Raw genomic sequence first — 17,241 nt, forward strand, 5'->3', positions numbered from 1 at the left:
TTCAACAATTTCCATCCCACCATCAACCTCAGCCTGGTCCAGTCCACACAAGAGATCCACTTCCTGGACACTACAGTGCTAATAAACGATGGTCACATAAACACCACCCTATACCGGAAACCTACTGACCGCTATACTTACCGACATGCCTCCAGCTTTCACCCTGACCACACCACACGATCCATCGTCTACAGCCAAGCTCTGCGATACAACCGCATTTGCTCCAACCCCTCAGACAGAGACAAACACCTACAAGATCTCTATCAAGCATTCTTACAACTACAATACCTACCTGCGGAAGTGAAGAAACAGATTGACAGAGCCAGAAGAGTTCCCAGAAGTCAACTACTACAGGACAGGCCTAACAAAGAAAATAACAGAACACCACTAGCCGTCACCTTCAGCCCCCAACTAAAACCCCTCCAACGCATCATCAAGGATCTACAACCTATCCTGAAGGATGACCCGATGCTCTCACAAATCTTGGGAGACAGGCCAGTCCTTTCTTACAGACAGCCCCCCAAACTGAAGCAAATACTCACCAGCAGCCACATACCACACAACAGAACCACTAACCCAGGAACCTATCCTTGCAACAAAGCCCGTTGCCAACTGTGCCCACATATCTATTCAGGGGACACCATCACAGGGCCTAATAACATCAGCCACACTATCAGAGGCTCGTTCACCTGCACATCCACCAATGTGATATATGCCATCATGTGCCAGCAATGCCCCTCTGCCATGTACATTGGTCAAACTGGACAGTCTCTACGTAAAAGAATAAATGGACACAAATCAGATGTCAAGAATTATAACATTCATAAACCAGTCGGAGAACACTTCAATCTCTCTGGTCACGCAATCAGAGACATGAAGGTCGCTATCTTACAACAAAAAAACTTCAAATCCAGAGTCCAGCGAGAAACTGCTGAATTGGAATTCATTTGCAAATTGGATACTATTAATTTAGGCTTAAATAGAGACTGGGAGTGGCTAAGTCATTATGCAAGGTAGCCTATTTCCCCTTGTTTTTTCCTACCCCCCCCCCCCAGACGTTCTGGTTAAACTTGGATTTATGCTGGAAGTGGCCCACCTTGATTGTCATGCACATTGTGGGGAGAGTGGTCAGTTTGGATGAGCTATAGCCAGCAGGAGAGTGAGTTCGTGGGGGGGGTGGGTGAGAAAACCTGGATTTGTGCTGGAAATGGCCCACCTTGATTATCATGCACATTGTAGGGAGGGTGGTCACTTTGGATGAGCTATTACCAGCAGGAGAGTGAGTTTGTGTGTGTGGTTTTTGGAGGGGGGTGAGGGGGTGAGAGAACCTGGATTTATGCAGGAAATGGCCCACCTTGATTATCATACACATTGTGAAGAGAGTGGTCACTTTGGATGGGCTATTACCAGCAAGAGAGTGAGTTTGTCTGTGGGGGGGCAGAGTGGAGAAAACCTGGATTTGTGCTGGAAATGGCCCAACTTGATGATCACTTTAGATAAGCTATTACCAGCAGAAGAGTGGGGTGGGAGGAGGTATTGTTTCATGGTGTCTGTGTATATAATGTCTTCTGCAATTTCCACAGTATGCATCCGATGAAGTGAGCTGTAGCTCACGAAAGCTCATGCTCAAATAAATTGGTTAGTCTCTAAGGTGCCACAATTACTCCTTTTCTAAAAGCATCATGTATGTTTCCTAACTTTTGTAATTAGTGCCTAGCTGTCAAAGTGGTAGTCACTTACATAAAACATTTATAGAAATAAATAAATTCCTGTAGACTGAGACAACCTTTTGATTGCAATCACCATCATTTACAGATTAACTTTGTGTTGTATATGTGAAAGCAAGCCCTATCTCTCTTGTGTTGAAATAATGATACCAAACAGGCAGTTCAAATTTCAGATTACAAGTAGATATATAAGAAACTGATCTGGGAGTAAGCATTTGTTAACAATCTCTTAGTGGACAATGCTTTTTATTTATTTGCCCTGTGGTATTAAAACATATTGTTTCTGAAAAATACTGTAGTGCATTCTGATATCCACTGTAAGCCACTGATCATCATGATGTCCGTGATCTACCCAACAACATTTCTAGGTCCTGTTCAGTGTGAGACAATCACTCATTGCATGCAGGTTTGCATTCTGAGATGGTACCTTAGCAGTTCCTGAGAATGGTCAGCCGCCTTTGATTCGTTCAGATCTTGGAGCTAGGAAATGTTTAAAAAAAGCTGACTCCCAAGATGGGAAAGCAGGAGTGCCACTGACAGAGCCTAGAGCCTTGTCTACTATTGCTAACGGCAGTTCAGCTCCACCAGTAACAGAGCACTCTGTTGTAGATGTGTCATGGGCTGCCGCCGCTGTTTTAACCAGTGTGTCATTTAGACCTGCTCTGAGCAGGATTAGATGACACAGGGGCCAATCTGGCATTACACTAAGGCAGCTTTACCATGGTCTGGCAGCATAAAGGGGCCTTATGGGGAGAAGAAACAGCACCCCAAGGATATCCCTATATAAAGGGCCTCCTGGCCAGCATAGAACTGGGGGGGAGGGATAGCTCAGTGGTTTGAGCATTGGCCTGCTAAACCCAGGGTTGTGAGTTCAATCCTTTAGGGGGCCGATGGGGCCATTTACGGATCTGGGGCAAAAATTGGGGATTGGTCCTGCTTTGAGCAGGGGGTTGGACTAGATGACCTCCTGAGGTCCCTTCAAACCCTGATATTCTATGATTCTATGATACAGGCCCTGTGCCAGCTGTGCTCCCAGCCCCTAATGTTGGGGCCATGGAGTGGGAGGCTGAGAATGGGGCAGGGGATGTAGTTTAATACACAGTGTTACAGCTATTCTTTGTTTCCCAGGGCCCATAGAAAGCATGGGAAACAGAGTTTAAGTTAGAGCAGCTCTGAGGTTGCTCTAACTTACACTGCGGCCTGTGGCAACCCCCAAACAGCCCCAGAATATGGGGAGGACAAAGGTGACAAAAGGCCACCTTGCCCCTTGGCCACCTCATTCCTGTGCCAGGTGTGGGAATGGAGTAACTGGGAATCAGGATCACAATGCTAAAAATGGTGGTGCCCACCAGCACTCAGCCTACAGTAGTGCCCCCAACATTGCTAACTGTGAAGAGTAGAATTGGGGATAGCAACAGGAGGAAATGTTTATTGACAAGGCCCGGGAGTGTGATGGGGTAGGAGGAAAGGTGCGATGGAGCATGTTCTTTCCTTTTACTGGTAAACTTCAGTATTTTGGGGCTTGACCCTTCAGTGAAAGTTCTGGGTGTGCAGCACCTTTCAGTATCAGGCCCTTTGTTTATACAAATGTGTTAAACTTTAATCCATTAAACTTGTGCCTTGTAGATACCATTTTTTACTAGTACTAACTGGCTGTACCCGGAAAGCAAGGAAGAAACTTTGATTAGGCAAGATCCAGCACTCTTTAAAACCCTGGGAAGGAATGACGAGAACTTAGGGAGCAGAACTGAGACAGCCACAAAGGAAGACAGGCATGGACAGAGAAGAACAGGAGGAAGTGAAAGAGGGAGGGAGTAAATGAGAGAAGGAGGAGGGAAAGATAAACCTGGTCTGGTGGTAACAGCAGGTGACTGGGAATCTGCAGATTTGAATTCTGCTTCTGGCTCTGCCACTGACCTGCTGTGTGATCTTGGGTGAATCGCTTAACCTCCCTGGGCCTCAGTTTCCTGCCTTACAAGAGAGTTGGGAGGCTAAATGCATCAATGTTTGCAAAGCGCTTTGAGATCCTCAGGTGGAAATTGCTGTTGTGGTGCAAAGTATAATGACTGAAATGTGAGGGGAGGCTGGAGATGGGAATGAGAGGGGAGACAGAAACAGGGGAAGAAAGAAAAGGGTGACTGATGAGTGGAAGAAGGGTAGGAAAGAGGAAAAAAGAGAGGGGACACCTAATGATGGGGAAGTAATGGAAAGTGGCAGGAAGAGAAATGAGTAGCTGCTTGTCGGAGTGGATATATTTTCTTGCATTGGCAGGGAGGGGAATTAGAATCGGAGAGTTTGCCCTGTGGAGCTAGTGTGTGGTGGCACAGTCTTGAAGTTAATGGTTTCCCTGCTGATACCATCTCTGTCAAACAGCACTAGTGCAGTGGAGCTGTCCTGGGGAGGGAGGAGCCATAGAGCCATAAGGCCTGATCACAGAGATGTCTCCAGGCAGGATGAGCGCCGGATATAGAAGCGCCTTCCCTCGTGCCCTTCAGATCTGTGCACAATTAACACTGGGAAAAAGCGGGCATCCTGGTAGGTGGGTGGGTTTTCATTGATGGCGAGCTGGCTAGAGTAAGAGCAACACTGTTCATCCTGGCAGCCACGGTCTGCAATGCTGCTGCTGCAACTCCTCCAGAGGCCTGTCCTGTGAGAACCATGAACCCGGCACAAAGAGAAGCGGCTGGTGTTGAGGGAAAGGTGTGAGTTTCTGCTGCCACTGTGGAAGGCGTAGCGGGAGAAGATGGAGGAGGTGCTGGAGGCCTGATTGCAGCGCTCACAGCCATGAGCTATTTCACTGTACCCACGCATGGAGTAGCCGTTGTACACAGGGGAGTCTGTCAGGTCCAGGAGCATGGCCTCCGAGTAGCTGGGGATCAGCTGTCGATTGGTACAGATGTGCCATTCCAGTTCAGTGCTGTCCTGAGTGTTATCCCGGGGCATGCAATACCTATACAGGGGCTCCTCTGCTATGCCGGGCACTGTGTACTCTAGGCCTAGGAGCTTCTCAATGTGGTAGTGCACATACGCAGTCCGATACTCTATGAGCACCCGCAATGGCCAGGAGATCATCAAGACAGCTGCCACCCAGAAAGTATAGTGGGACACATACCATGGGAGATGCTCTGGGTCCCCATAGGCCATCATAAGCTCTTTGAAGTCTATGTTTTTGAGCTGCATGCCTTCCCTGACCTCCATGTAGTCATCCAGCCCCTCAATTTCTGTGAAAAAGTGAGTCCTCTGGGTCAGGTAGGCGTTCTCTGACTCTGTGTTGGCAAAGCTGAAGCACTTGGTGAACTTCAGTTTTGTGGCTGTGTAGCATTCCAGGCCTAGCAGCTCCTTGGAAATGTCCTTGAATCCACAGTGAGAGTAGTCGAACTCAGCTTCAGCCACATGTGTGTTGACCCGCTCATGGTAGACCTGTGTGGTGGTATAGGCATCACCATTGCGGTACCGGGTCACCTGCCGGGTGCGTCGCACAAAGTGGTAGCTGATGGCCTTCCACCAAATACAGGGAGTGGCCTGCTGCATGCGGTTGATACGGTCATAGATGCTGTCCACATCCGCCTTGTACTGGAGTTCACTTTTGGCATGGCAGTGCCAACATTCCACCAGGTAGGCCACATACAGTATGGTGAGGAAGGCTAGGGGGATGTAGACATAGCCATCAGAGCACGGGCTATCATGGTAGATCATAGACTTGCCTTTGAAGGAGCTATCAAAGCTGAGCTTGGTGACTCGGGCTAGCTGACACCAGGCCACAGTACCCAGGCAGCCATACATAAGGACGGAAAGGAGGAGGCATTTCCAGTGGGATTCTCTGCACATGGAGGCACTCAAGGACTGCTTGACAGGGCGTTGCTGAGAAGCGAGAGAAAGAGTAATTTATGTCAGTGGCATCATTTTACATAATACATGACTCTTACTTTCAAGATTGTGTTTGTCTTAGCCACTGAATGCCTTAGGGCTAGCTTGGGCCTGTAGGCAGAGCCCTCAGTAAGGTGTGGTCTGCATAAACTGCAGTCACAGGAGTAGCCCCATAAGGCATTATGCCTTAGAAATGTCTCTCCAAGGCACAACACCTTCCCTTTTCTCTCCTTGCTCCACAATGGGAGTAACATGGTTCTGGCCTGTACCGACAGCAAATCTACTCCAGACCTCTCTCCTTCTGGTCAAACTAAAATCGCAGCCTGTCTCTCTGACATCTCCTTGTGGATGGCTAGCCGTCAGCTCAGGCCAAATATGGCTAAAACAGATCTTTCTTCCAAAATTCTCTCTGCTACCTCCTTTCACACCACCATTCTTCCTGTCACTCATGCCCATAACCCAGATGTCATCTTTGATTCAGACTTCTGTCTAGGTCCTCACATCCAGGTTTGTAGATTCTTTCTGCTTAACATCTCTAAGATATGGCCATTCCTATCCATACACACAGCTAAAACTCTCATCCAGTCTTCTCATCATCTCGCATCCCAATTACTGCCACATCCTTTTCTCTGACAAAGGCAATTGTGCCCTCTTCATATCCATTCAGAAGGCAAAGATAATTTCCTATCCTGTCTCTTTGACCATGTCACCCCTCTCTTTGTATCCCTTCATGGACTCCTTCTTCTCTTTTGTATCAAACGTAAGCTGCTTGTCTTCGTTTTCAGGCCCTTCATGACAACACCCCACGTAGTGTTTAATTTGTAATGAAAGAGGTGCCAGGGCTCAAGCAATTTTTTTACATTCACAACTGATGCAGCAAGCCCAGAGACACCGGGGCTATGAGCTGCCAAGCCCAGAGGCACCGGGGCTATGAATTGCCAAGCCTAGAGGTGCCGGTGCTCAGCCCTGGCACAAATTAAGCACTGTTCCCACCCTACCTATCATCTCTTATTCAGTGTGGAAGAGTCACCTCCTGCCTCTGACCAGCCCAAGAGGCCAGCCTCTATCTGCCATTTGTTAAATTTCAAACAAGCACCTTTTGTGCTTCCTCCCCTGTTGCCCCTCATGCCTGGGAGGTGCTCTCTGTAACCACCTGCAAAGAGACCTCATTATCCTCCTTCAAACCCTTCCTTGAAACTTTACTGTGCTGCGATACCTACAAAAAACATGACAATGGTTAGGCTGCCAGTGTGCTGAGGCCAGTGTCGATCATGCTGACCAATACTGTCTCATTGTGTCCTTGTACTATCCTCATGTGTTGAGGGGCAGAGTCAACGCTTCACCCATTCTCACCTCGCCCATGTGCTCAGGGGTGAGGATAAGCAGAGGCACAATACCTGCTCACTCCTCTGTGCTTGGGCCCCAGATCCGATAGCCCACACAAGGCACTTACTCTCTGTTACACTCCATAAGGACACATAGTCCAACCTCTGCCTTCATGTACATTCTGTGCAATCCCACTGAAATTGATAGGGTTGCACAGTGTATGAATGAGAAGACAATTTGGCTGCTGTCTTGGCCCTTACATTCTGCAACTGCTGAATTTCTGAATCCGCGCTCCGTTGCTGAGAAGCCTTGGGAGCACTCTTCTTTAGTGGTTTTCCACCCACACATTCTGGCCACGCCCCAGAGTTGGCAGAGGACTGCCAGAGCAGCATGAAGCCAGAGGAATGTAAACCAGAACCAGGGCCTGTGCCTCCAGCAGCATGGAGCTGACTCACAGGTAACATCATAAATGATCCGGAGAAAGGGGTAAACAGTGAGGTGGCAAAGTTTGCAGATGATACTAAACTATTCAAGATAGTTAAGACCAAAGCAGACTGTGAAGAACTTCAAAAAGATCTCACAAAACTAAGTGATCAGGCAACAAAATGGCAAATGAAATTTAATGTGGATAAATGTAGAGTAATGCACACTGGAAAAAATAACCCCAACTATACGTACAAAATGATGGGGGCCGATTTAGCTACAACTAATCAGGAGAAAGATCTTGGAGTCATCGTGGATAGTTCTCTGAAGACGTCCACACAGTGTGCAGTGGCAGTCAAAAAAGCAAACGGGATGTTAGGAATCATTAAAAAAGGGAGTACTTGTGGCACCTTAGAGACTAACCAATTTATTTGAGCATAAGCTTTCGTGAGCTACAGCTCACTTCATTGGATGCATACTGTGGAAAGTGTAGAAGATCTTTTTATACACACAAAGCATGAAAAAATTCCTCTCCCCACTCCACTCTCCTGCTGGTAATAGCTTATCTAAAGTGATCACTCTCCTTACAATGTGTATGATAATCAAGTTGGGCCATTTCCAGCACAAATCCAGGTTTTCTCACTCCCCCCCTCAACCCACAAACCCACTCTCCTGTTGGTAATAGCTTATCTAAAGTGATCACTCTCCTTACAATGTGTATGATAATCAAGGTGGGCCATTTCCAGCACAAATCCAGGGTTTAACAAGAACGTCTGGGGGGGGGGGGGGTAGGAAAAAACAAGGGGAAATAGGTTACCTTGCATAATGACTTAGCCACTCCCAGCCCTGGTCTACACTAGGACTTTAGGTCGAATTTAGCAGCATTAAATCGATGTAAACCTGCACCCGTCCACACGATGAAGCCCTTTATTTCGACTTAAAGGGCTCTTAAAATCGATTTCCTTACTCCACCCCTGACAAGCGGATTAGCGCTTAAATCGGCCTTGCCGGGTCGAATTTGGGGTACTGTGGACACAATTCGACGGTATTGGCCTCCGGGAGCTATCCCAGAGTGCTCCATTTTGACCGCTCTGGACAGGACTCTCAACTCAGATGCACTGGCCAGGTAGACAGGAAAAGAACCGCGAACTTTTGAATCTCATTTCCTGTTTGGCCAGCGTGGCAAGCTGCAGGTGACCATGCAGAGCTCATCAGCAGAGGTGACCATGATGGAGTCTCAGAATCGCAAAAGAGCTCCAGCATGGACCGAACGGGAGGTACGGGATCTGATCGCTGTATGGGGAGAGGAATCCGTGCTATCAGAACTCCGTTCCAGTTTTCGAAATGCCAAAACCTTTGTCAAGATCTCCCAGGGCATGAAGGACAGAGGCCATAACAGGGACCCGAAGCAGTGCCGCGTGAAACTGAAGGAGCTGAGGCAAGACTACCAGAAAACCAGAGAGGCGAACGGCCGCTCCGGGTCAGAGCCCCAAACATGCCGCTTCTATGATGAGCTGCATGCCATTTTAGGGGGTTCAGCCACCACTACCCCAGCCGTGTTGTTTGACTCCTTCAATGGAGATGGAGGCAATACGGAAGCAGGTTTTGGGGACGAAGAAGATGATGATGAGGAGGAGGTTGTAGATAGCTCACAGCAAGCAAGCGGAGAAACCGGTTTTCCCGACAGCCAGGAACTGTTTCTCACCCTGGACCTGGAGCCAGTACCCCCTGAACCCACCCAAGGCTGCCTCCTGGACCCAGCAGGCGGAGAAGGGACCTCCGGTGAGTGTACCTTTTAAAATACTATACATGGTTTAAAAGCAAGCATGTGAAAGGATTACTTTGCCCTGGCATTCGCGGCTCTCCTGGATATACTCCCAAAGCCTTTGCAAAAGGTTTCTGGGGAGGGCAGACTTATTGCGTCCTTCATGGTAGGACACTATACCACTCCAGGCCAGTAACACGTACTCGGGAATCATTGTACAACAAAGCATTGCAGTGTATGTTTGCTGGCGTTCAAGCAACATCCGTTCATGTGTTATCCTCAGGAGAGTGAGATATAATCCATGGTCACCTGGTTGAAATAGGGTGCTTTTCTTCAGGGGACACTCAGAGGAGCCCATTCCTGCTGGGCTGTTTGCCTGCGGCTGAACAGAAATGTTCCCCGCTGTTAGCCACAGGGAGGGGGGAGGGTTGAGGGGGTAGCCACGCGGTGGGGGGAGGCAAAATGCGACCTTGTAACGAAAGCACATGTGCTATGTATGTAATGTTAACAGCAAGGTTTACCCTGAAAGAGTGTAGCCAGTGTTTTATAAAATGTGTCTTTTTAAATACCGCTGTCCCTTTTCTTTTCTCCACCAGCTGCATGTGTTTCAATGATCACAGGATCTTCTCCTTCCCAGAGGCTAGTGAAGATTAGAAAGAAAAAAAAACGCACTCGGGATGAAATGTTCTCCGAGCTCATGCTGTCCTCCCACACTGACAGAGCACAGACGAATGCGTGGAGGCAAATAATGTCAGACTGCAGGAAAGCACAAAATGACCAGGAGGAGAGGTGGCGGGCTGAAGAGAGGGCTGAAGCTCGAATGTGGCGACAGCGTGATGAGAGGAGGCAGGATTCAATGCTGAGGCTGCTGGAGGACCAAACCAGTATGCTCCAGTGTATGGTTGAGCTGCAGCAAAGGCAGCAGGAGCACAGACTGCCACTACAGCCCCTGTGTAACCAACCTCCCTCCTCCCCAAGTTCCATAGCCTCCTCACCCAGACGCCCAAGAACGCAGTGGGGGGGCCTCCGGCCAACCAGCCACTCCACCACAGAGGATTGCCCAAAAAAAAGAAGGCTGGCATTCAATAAATTTTAAAGTTGTAAACTTTTAAAGTGCTGTGTGGCATTTTCCTTCCCTCCTCCACCACCCCTCCTGGGCTACCTTGGTAGTCATCCCCCTATTTGTGTGATGAATGAATAAAGAATGCATGAATGTGAAGCAACAATGACTTTATTGCCTCTGCAAGAGGTGATCAAAGGGAGGAGGGGAGGGTGGTTAGCTTACAAGGAAGTAGAGTGAACCAAGGGGCGGGGGGTTTCATCAAGGAGAAACAAACAGAACTTTCACACCGTAGCCTGGCCAGTCATGAAACTGGTTTTCAAAGCCTCTCTGATGCGTACCGCACCCTCCTGTGCTCTTCTAACCGCCCTGGTGTCTGGCTGCGCATAACCAGCAGCCAGGCGATTTGCCTCAACCTCCCACCCCGCCATAAACGTCTCCCCCTTACTCTCACAGATATTGTGGAGCACACAGCAAGCAGTAATAACAGTGGGAATATTGGTTTCGCTGAGGTCTAACCGAGTCAGTAAACTGCGCCAGTGCGCCTTTAAACGTCCAAATGCACATTCTACCACCATTCTGCACTTGCTCAGCCTGTAGTTGAACAGCTCCTGACTGCTGTCCAGGCTGCCTGTGTACGGCTTCATGAGCCATGGCATTAAGGGGTAGGCTGGGTCCCCAAGGATACATATAGGCATTTCAACATCACCAACAGTTATTTTCTGGTCTGGGAATAAAGTCCCTTCTTGAAGCTTTTGAAACAGACCAGAGTTCCTGAAGATGCGAGCGTCATGTACCTTTCCCGGCCATCCCACGTTGATGTTGGTGAAACGTCCCTTGTGATCCACCAGAGCTTGCAGCACTATTGAAAAGTACCCCTTGCGGTTTATGTACTCGCCGGCTTGGTGCTCCGGTGCCAAGATAGGGATATGGGTTCCGTCTATGGCCCCACCACAGTTAGGGAATCCCATTGCAGCAAAGCCATCCACTATGACCTGCACATTTCCCAGGGTCACTACCCTTGATATCAGCAGATCTTTGATTGCGTGGGCTACTTGCATCACAGCAGCCCCCACAGTAGATTTGCCCACTCCAAATTGATTCCCAACTGACCGGTAGCTGTCTGGCGTTGCAAGCTTCCACAGGGCTATCGCCACTCGCTTCTCAACTGTGAGGGCTGCTCTCATCTTGGTATTCATGCGCTTCAGGGCAGGGGAAAGCAAGTCACAAAGTTCCATGAAAGTGCCCTTACGCATGCGAAAGTTTCGCAGCCACTGGGAATCGTCCCAGACCTGCAACACTATGCGGTCCCACCAGTCTGTGCTTGTTTCCCGAGCCCAGAATCGGCGTTCCACAGCATGAACCTGCCCCATTAGCACCATTATGCATGCATTGGCAGGGCCCATGCTTTCAGAGAAATCTGTGTCCATGTCCTGATCACTCACGTGACCGCGCTGACGTCGCCTCCTCGCCCGGTAGCGCTTTGCCAGGTTCTGGTGCTGCATATACTGCTGGATAATGCGTGTGGTGTTTAATGTGCTCCTAATTGCCAAAGTGAGCTGAGCGGACTCCATGCTTGCCTTGGTATGGCGTCCGCACAGAAAAAAGGCGCGGAATGATTGTCTGCCGTTGCTCTGACGGAGGGAGGGGCGACTGACGACACGGCTTACAGGGTTGGCTTCAGGAGGCTAAAATCCACAAAGGGGGTGGCTTTACATCAAGGAGTAGTTCAGGCAGGACTTCACGGAGGGTTCCAATAAGAAATGGTGCACCTAAGTTATTGTTCTTATTGGAACAAGGAGGTTAGCCTGGCCTCTGATTGATACATGGCTAGATCTACCTCGCAGCACCTTCTCTGTGAGTGACTGCAGTGTGACCTAGAGGAATGAGTCCCCTAGACAGGGGAGGAGGCAAATGAGTACAAAACAAATCTGGTCTATTTCTTGTTTTGATCCACTCCATCTATCTTTTACATCTTTGGCTGGCAGCAGACGGTGCAGAGGGACTGCAAGCCATCCACATCTCATGGCTGCTCGGCAGAAGATGGCACAGTACGACTGCTAGCCATCCTCATCTCTTGCCTGCCTGGCAGAAGATGGCACAGTACGATTGCTAGCCATCGTCATCTCTTGCCTGCCCGGCAGAAGATGGTACAATACGATTGCTAGCCATCGTCATCTCTTGCCTGCCCGGCAGAAGATGGTACAATACGACTGCTAGCAATCCGTATTGCCTGCCTGCTCACCATTAGACGGTTCAATACGACTGACTGCAGGACTAAAGAGAATGACCTGGTCAAGTCACCAAAAATTTAGTCCCTGCGCCCATGTCTGCCCAGGCGCTCCCAGCCGACGTGGCCAGGAGCACCTCGGACATGATGAGGACGGCTACCAGTCATACTGCACCGTCTGCTGCCAGAAGGCAATGGGTTGCTGCTACTGTGTAGCAATGCCGTACCGCGTCTGCCAGCACCCAGGAGACATACGGTGACGGTTACCTGAGCGGGCTCCATGCTTGCGGTGGTATGGCGTCCGCACAGGTAACTCAGGAAAAAAGGCGCGAAACAATTGTCTGCCCTTGCCTTCACGGAGGGAGGGAGGGAATGGGGGCCGGACAATATGTACCCAGAACCACCCGCGACAATGTTTTAGCCCAATCAGAGTGCTCCATTGGGCTGCTCTGGACAGCACTCTCAACTCAGATGCACGATTGTTTGCCGTTGCTCTGACGCAGGGAGGGGCGACTGAGGACACGGCTTACAGGGTTGACTTCACGGAGGATTCCAATAAGAAATGGTGCACCTAAGTTATTGTTCTTATTGGAACAAGGAGGTTAGCCTGGCCTCTGATTGATACATGGCTAGATCTACCTCGCTGCACCTTCTCTGTGCGTGACTGCAGTGTGACCTAGAGGAATGAGTCCCCTAGACAGGGGAGAAGGCAAATGAGTACAAAACAAATCTGGTCTATTTCTTGTTTTGATCCACTCCATCTATCTTTTACATCTTTGGCTAGCAGCAGACGGTGCAGAAGGACTGCATGCCATCCACATCTCATGGCTGCTCGGCAGAAGACGGTGCAATAGGACTGCTAGCAATCCATATTGCCTGCCTGCTCACCATAAGACGGTTCAATAGGACTGACTGCCGGACTAAAAAAAATGACCTGGTCAAGTCACTAAAAATTTAGTCCCTGCGCCCATGTCTGCCCAGGCGCTCCTGATCGACCTCACACAGGCGACCAGGAACACCTCGGACATGACGAGGACGGCTACCAGTCGTACTGTACCGTCTGCTGCCAGAAGGCAATGGGTTGCTGCTACTGTGTAGCAATGCCGTACCGCGTCTGCCAGCACCCAGGAGACATACGGTGATGGTTACCTGAGCGGGCTCCATGCTTGCGGTGGTATGGCGTCCGCACAGGTAACTCAGGAAAAAAGGCGCGAAACAATTGTCTGCCCTTGCCTTCACGGAGGGAGGGAGGGAACAGGGGCCGGACAATATGTACCCAGAACCACCCGCGACAATGTTTTAGCCCAATCAGAGTGCTCCATTGTGACTGCTCTGGACAGCACTCTCAACTCAGATGCACGATTGTTTGCCGTTGCTCTGACGCAGGGAGGGGCGACTGAGGACACGGCTTACAGGGTTGACTTCACGGAGGGTTCCAATAAGAAATGGTGCACCTAAGTTATTGTTCTTATTGGAACAAGGAGGTTAGCCTGGCCTCTGATTGATACATGGCTAGATCTACCTCGCTGCACCTTCTCTGTGAGTGACTGCAGTGTGACCTAGAGGAATGATTCCCCTAGACAGGGGAGGAGGCAAATGAGTACAAACAAATCTGGTCTATTTCTTGTTTTGATCCACTCCATCTATCTTTTACATCTTTGGCTGGCAGCAGACGGTGCAGAAGGACATATTGCCTGCCTGCTCACCATAAGACGGTTCAATAGGACTGACTGCCGGACTAAAGAGAATGACCTGGTCAAGTCACTAAAAATTTAGTCCCTGCGCCCATGTCTGCCCAGGCGCTCCTGATCGACCTCACACAGGCGACCAGGAGTACCTCGGACATGACGAGGACGGCTACCAGTCGTATTGTACCGTCTGCTGCCACAAGGCAATGGGTTGCTGCTACTGTGTAGCAATGCCGTGCCGCGTCTGCCAGCACCCAGGAGACATACGGTGACGGTTACCTGAGCGGGCTCCATGCTTGCGGTGGTATGGCGTCCGCACAGGTAACTCAGGAAAAAAGGCGCGAAACAATTGTCTGCCCTTGCTTTCACGGAGGGAGGGAGGGAAGGGGGGGACTGACGATATGTACCCAGAACCACCCGTGACAATGTTTCAGCCCCATCAGGCATTGGGATCTCAACCCAGAATTCCAATGGGCAGCAGAGACTGCGGGAACTGTGGGATAGCTACCCACAGTGCAACGCTCCGGAAGTCGACTCTAGCCTCGGTACTGTGGAAGCACTCCGCCGAGTTAATGCACTTAATGCACTTCTGTGGGGACACACACACTCGAATATATAAAACCGATTTCTAAAAAACCGACTTCTATAAATTCGACCTTATTCCGTAGTGTAGACATACCCCCAGTCTCTATTCAAGTCTAAGTTAATTGTATCCAATTTGCAAATGAATTCCAATTCAACAGTCTCTTGCTGGAGTCTGGTTTTGAAGTTTTTTTGTTGTAATATCGCAACTTTCACGTCTGTAATCGAGTGACCAGAGAGATTGAAGTGTTCTCCTACTGGTTTATGAATGTTATAATTCTTGACATCTGATTTGTGTCCATTTATTCTTTTACGTAGAGACTGTCCAGTTTGACCAATGTACATGGCAGAGGGGCATTGCTGGCACATGATGGCATATATCACATTGGTGGATGTGCAGGTGAACGAGCCTCTGATAGTGTGGCTGATGTTATTAGGCCCTAAGTGAGCTGTAGCTCATGAAAGCTTATGCTCAAATAAATTGGTTAGTCTCTAAGGTGCCACAAGTACTCCTCTTGTTTTTGCAAATACAGACTAACACGGCTGTTACTCTGAAACCTGTCATTAAAAAAAGGATAGAGAATAAAACGGAGAATATCTTATTGCCCTTATATAAATCCGTGGTACGCCCACATCTTGAATACTGCGTACAGATGTGGTCCCCTCATCTCAAAAAAGATATACTGGCATTAGAAAGGTTCAGAAAAGGGCAACTAAAATGAGTTTGGAACATGTCCCATATGAGGAGAGATTAAAGAGGCTAGGACTTTTCAGCTTGGAAAAGAGGAGACTAAGGGGGGATATGATAGAGGTATATAAAATCATGAATGGTGTGGAGAAAGTGAATAAGGAAAAGTTATTTACTTGTTCCCATAATATAAGAACCATAATAAAAGGAAGTTCTTCTTCACTCAGCGCAAAGTCAACCTGTGGAACTCCTTGCCTGAGGAGGTTGTGAAGGCTAGGACTATAACAGGGTTTAAAAGAGAACTGGATAAATTCATGGAGGTTAAGTCCATTAATGACTATTAACCAGGATGGGCAAGGAATGGTGTCCCTAGCCTCTGTTTATCAGAGGATGAAGATGGATGGCAGGAGAGAGATCACTTGATCATTACCTGTTAGGTTCACTCCCTCTGGGGCACCTGGCATTGGCCACTGTCGGTAGACAGGATACTGGGCTGGATGGACCTTTGGTCTGACCCAGTATGGCCATTCTTATGTTCTTAAGAGCGACACCTACCAAATTATCAACACCGTGTGTGCTGCAGCATTGTCTTGGAGGTCTCCCATCCAGAAACTGCCTAGATTATAGCATGTTTACTTTCAGTTCTGACAGAATCACAGTTCCAGGTGGCATGGTAACAAGCTGAAAACAATATTGGCAAGAAGCAAAAAAAAGGGTTTAAGCTATGTAGCTAATGGTATATATGTGAATAGTTAAAATCCAGCAGATCCCCCTGCTTTGAGGGCTCAAAAGGCAGGACACAGATCACAAATAAAAGAATTTACTCTTGTACACTCCCACCTGTGTTCCCTGAGAGGACATGATTAGCATCCTCACCCTGATGATGTTGCAATGAACCTGTTGCATGTCATGCTGTGCTGGGCTGTAATAAGAAACAAATCAAGCCAAGTAGCCAGAAACTGTAGCAACTGAGCGGTCTCTTTATAAAGAGCAGCAGCAGCGAGAGTTCCAGCACCGGCTGGCTCCAGTGTACAGGCTGGGAGGGGCACACTCAGCAAGAGCCTTACACCTGATGTGTACGGTTGAGAAATATCTCTGTACTGGCCTCCCTCTTGCTACTGATGCCCTTTGGCCCCACTTTGTAGTAAGAGTGTTGTAGCAATAAAAACAGTGAAACACACCAAGATACATATACCATCTCTCTGTTTTTCCCCCACTGATGCAAAATGGAACTAATCCATCTCCCAAGGGGCCACCTCTAACATTCCAAACTTCTTCACAGCTTCCAACAGATGCCACGGTTTTAAAGCAGCCTATCAGAGCAAAATTGCCTCCTTCTCCCCCTAAATGTGATGTTTCCCCCTAATATTGATTGTGTGAGGCCCACAACAGGCAAGATTCAGTTCTGGACAGTGATGAGTTTAAGGTCCAATGCTTCATGACCCTGCAGAGCTAGAAATGGGAGCTTTATGCCATTTGAAAGTAGAGTTTGCCCTTTTCCCGGTGGGACAGCAGCATTTGCTTTTAACTTTACAAGGCTGAGGTTTGACTTTAAAGTCGTTCATTTTTAGGCACAGAAGAGCTATTTTAGGTCATTTTTAGAGGTCTTTGTGGTTTCCTTTGAGGCTGAGCCCCATACAGTAAGACTCATGGGGCTAGATTCTAATTTCATAGATTCTCATCTCACTCTGGTGTAAACTCAGAGTAACTCCAGTGATTTCAATGGAATTACACCAGTGTAAATCTAGAGTAACTGAGATCAGAATGCTTCCAGGAGGAAATTATGACAACCACTGGCAGTGTAAAGGGACCAAATTGATAAAAATGTAATTCACATCCACTTTAAGGCCCCATTATGCTTCCATAGTGGTGTAAAGGGACCTTA

At 48.6% G+C, this 17,241-nt stretch overlaps 2 protein-coding genes across 2 annotated transcripts in view; both read right to left on the reverse strand.

The window, feature by feature from the left end:
• The window catches only part of TYRO3 (TYRO3 protein tyrosine kinase), a 110,067-nt gene that overhangs the window by 75,927 nt on the left and 16,899 nt on the right, over positions 1–17,241 (reverse strand). The gene's annotated exons all lie outside the window — the stretch shown is intronic.
• The window catches only part of LOC141989233 (transmembrane protein 151B-like), a 41,179-nt gene continuing 27,701 nt past the window's right edge, over positions 3,764–17,241 (reverse strand). Inside the window, exon 2 of the mRNA XM_074955669.1 lies at positions 3,764–5,588. Coding sequence (XP_074811770.1) covers positions 4,158–5,588 — 1,431 coding nt within the window. The 3' untranslated portion in view covers positions 3,764–4,157. The remainder of the gene's footprint in view (positions 5,589–17,241) is intronic.

Source organism: Natator depressus, chromosome 6 (assembly GCF_965152275.1).
Source record: "Natator depressus isolate rNatDep1 chromosome 6, rNatDep2.hap1, whole genome shotgun sequence".
Lineage (NCBI taxonomy): Eukaryota > Metazoa > Chordata > Testudines > Cheloniidae > Natator > Natator depressus.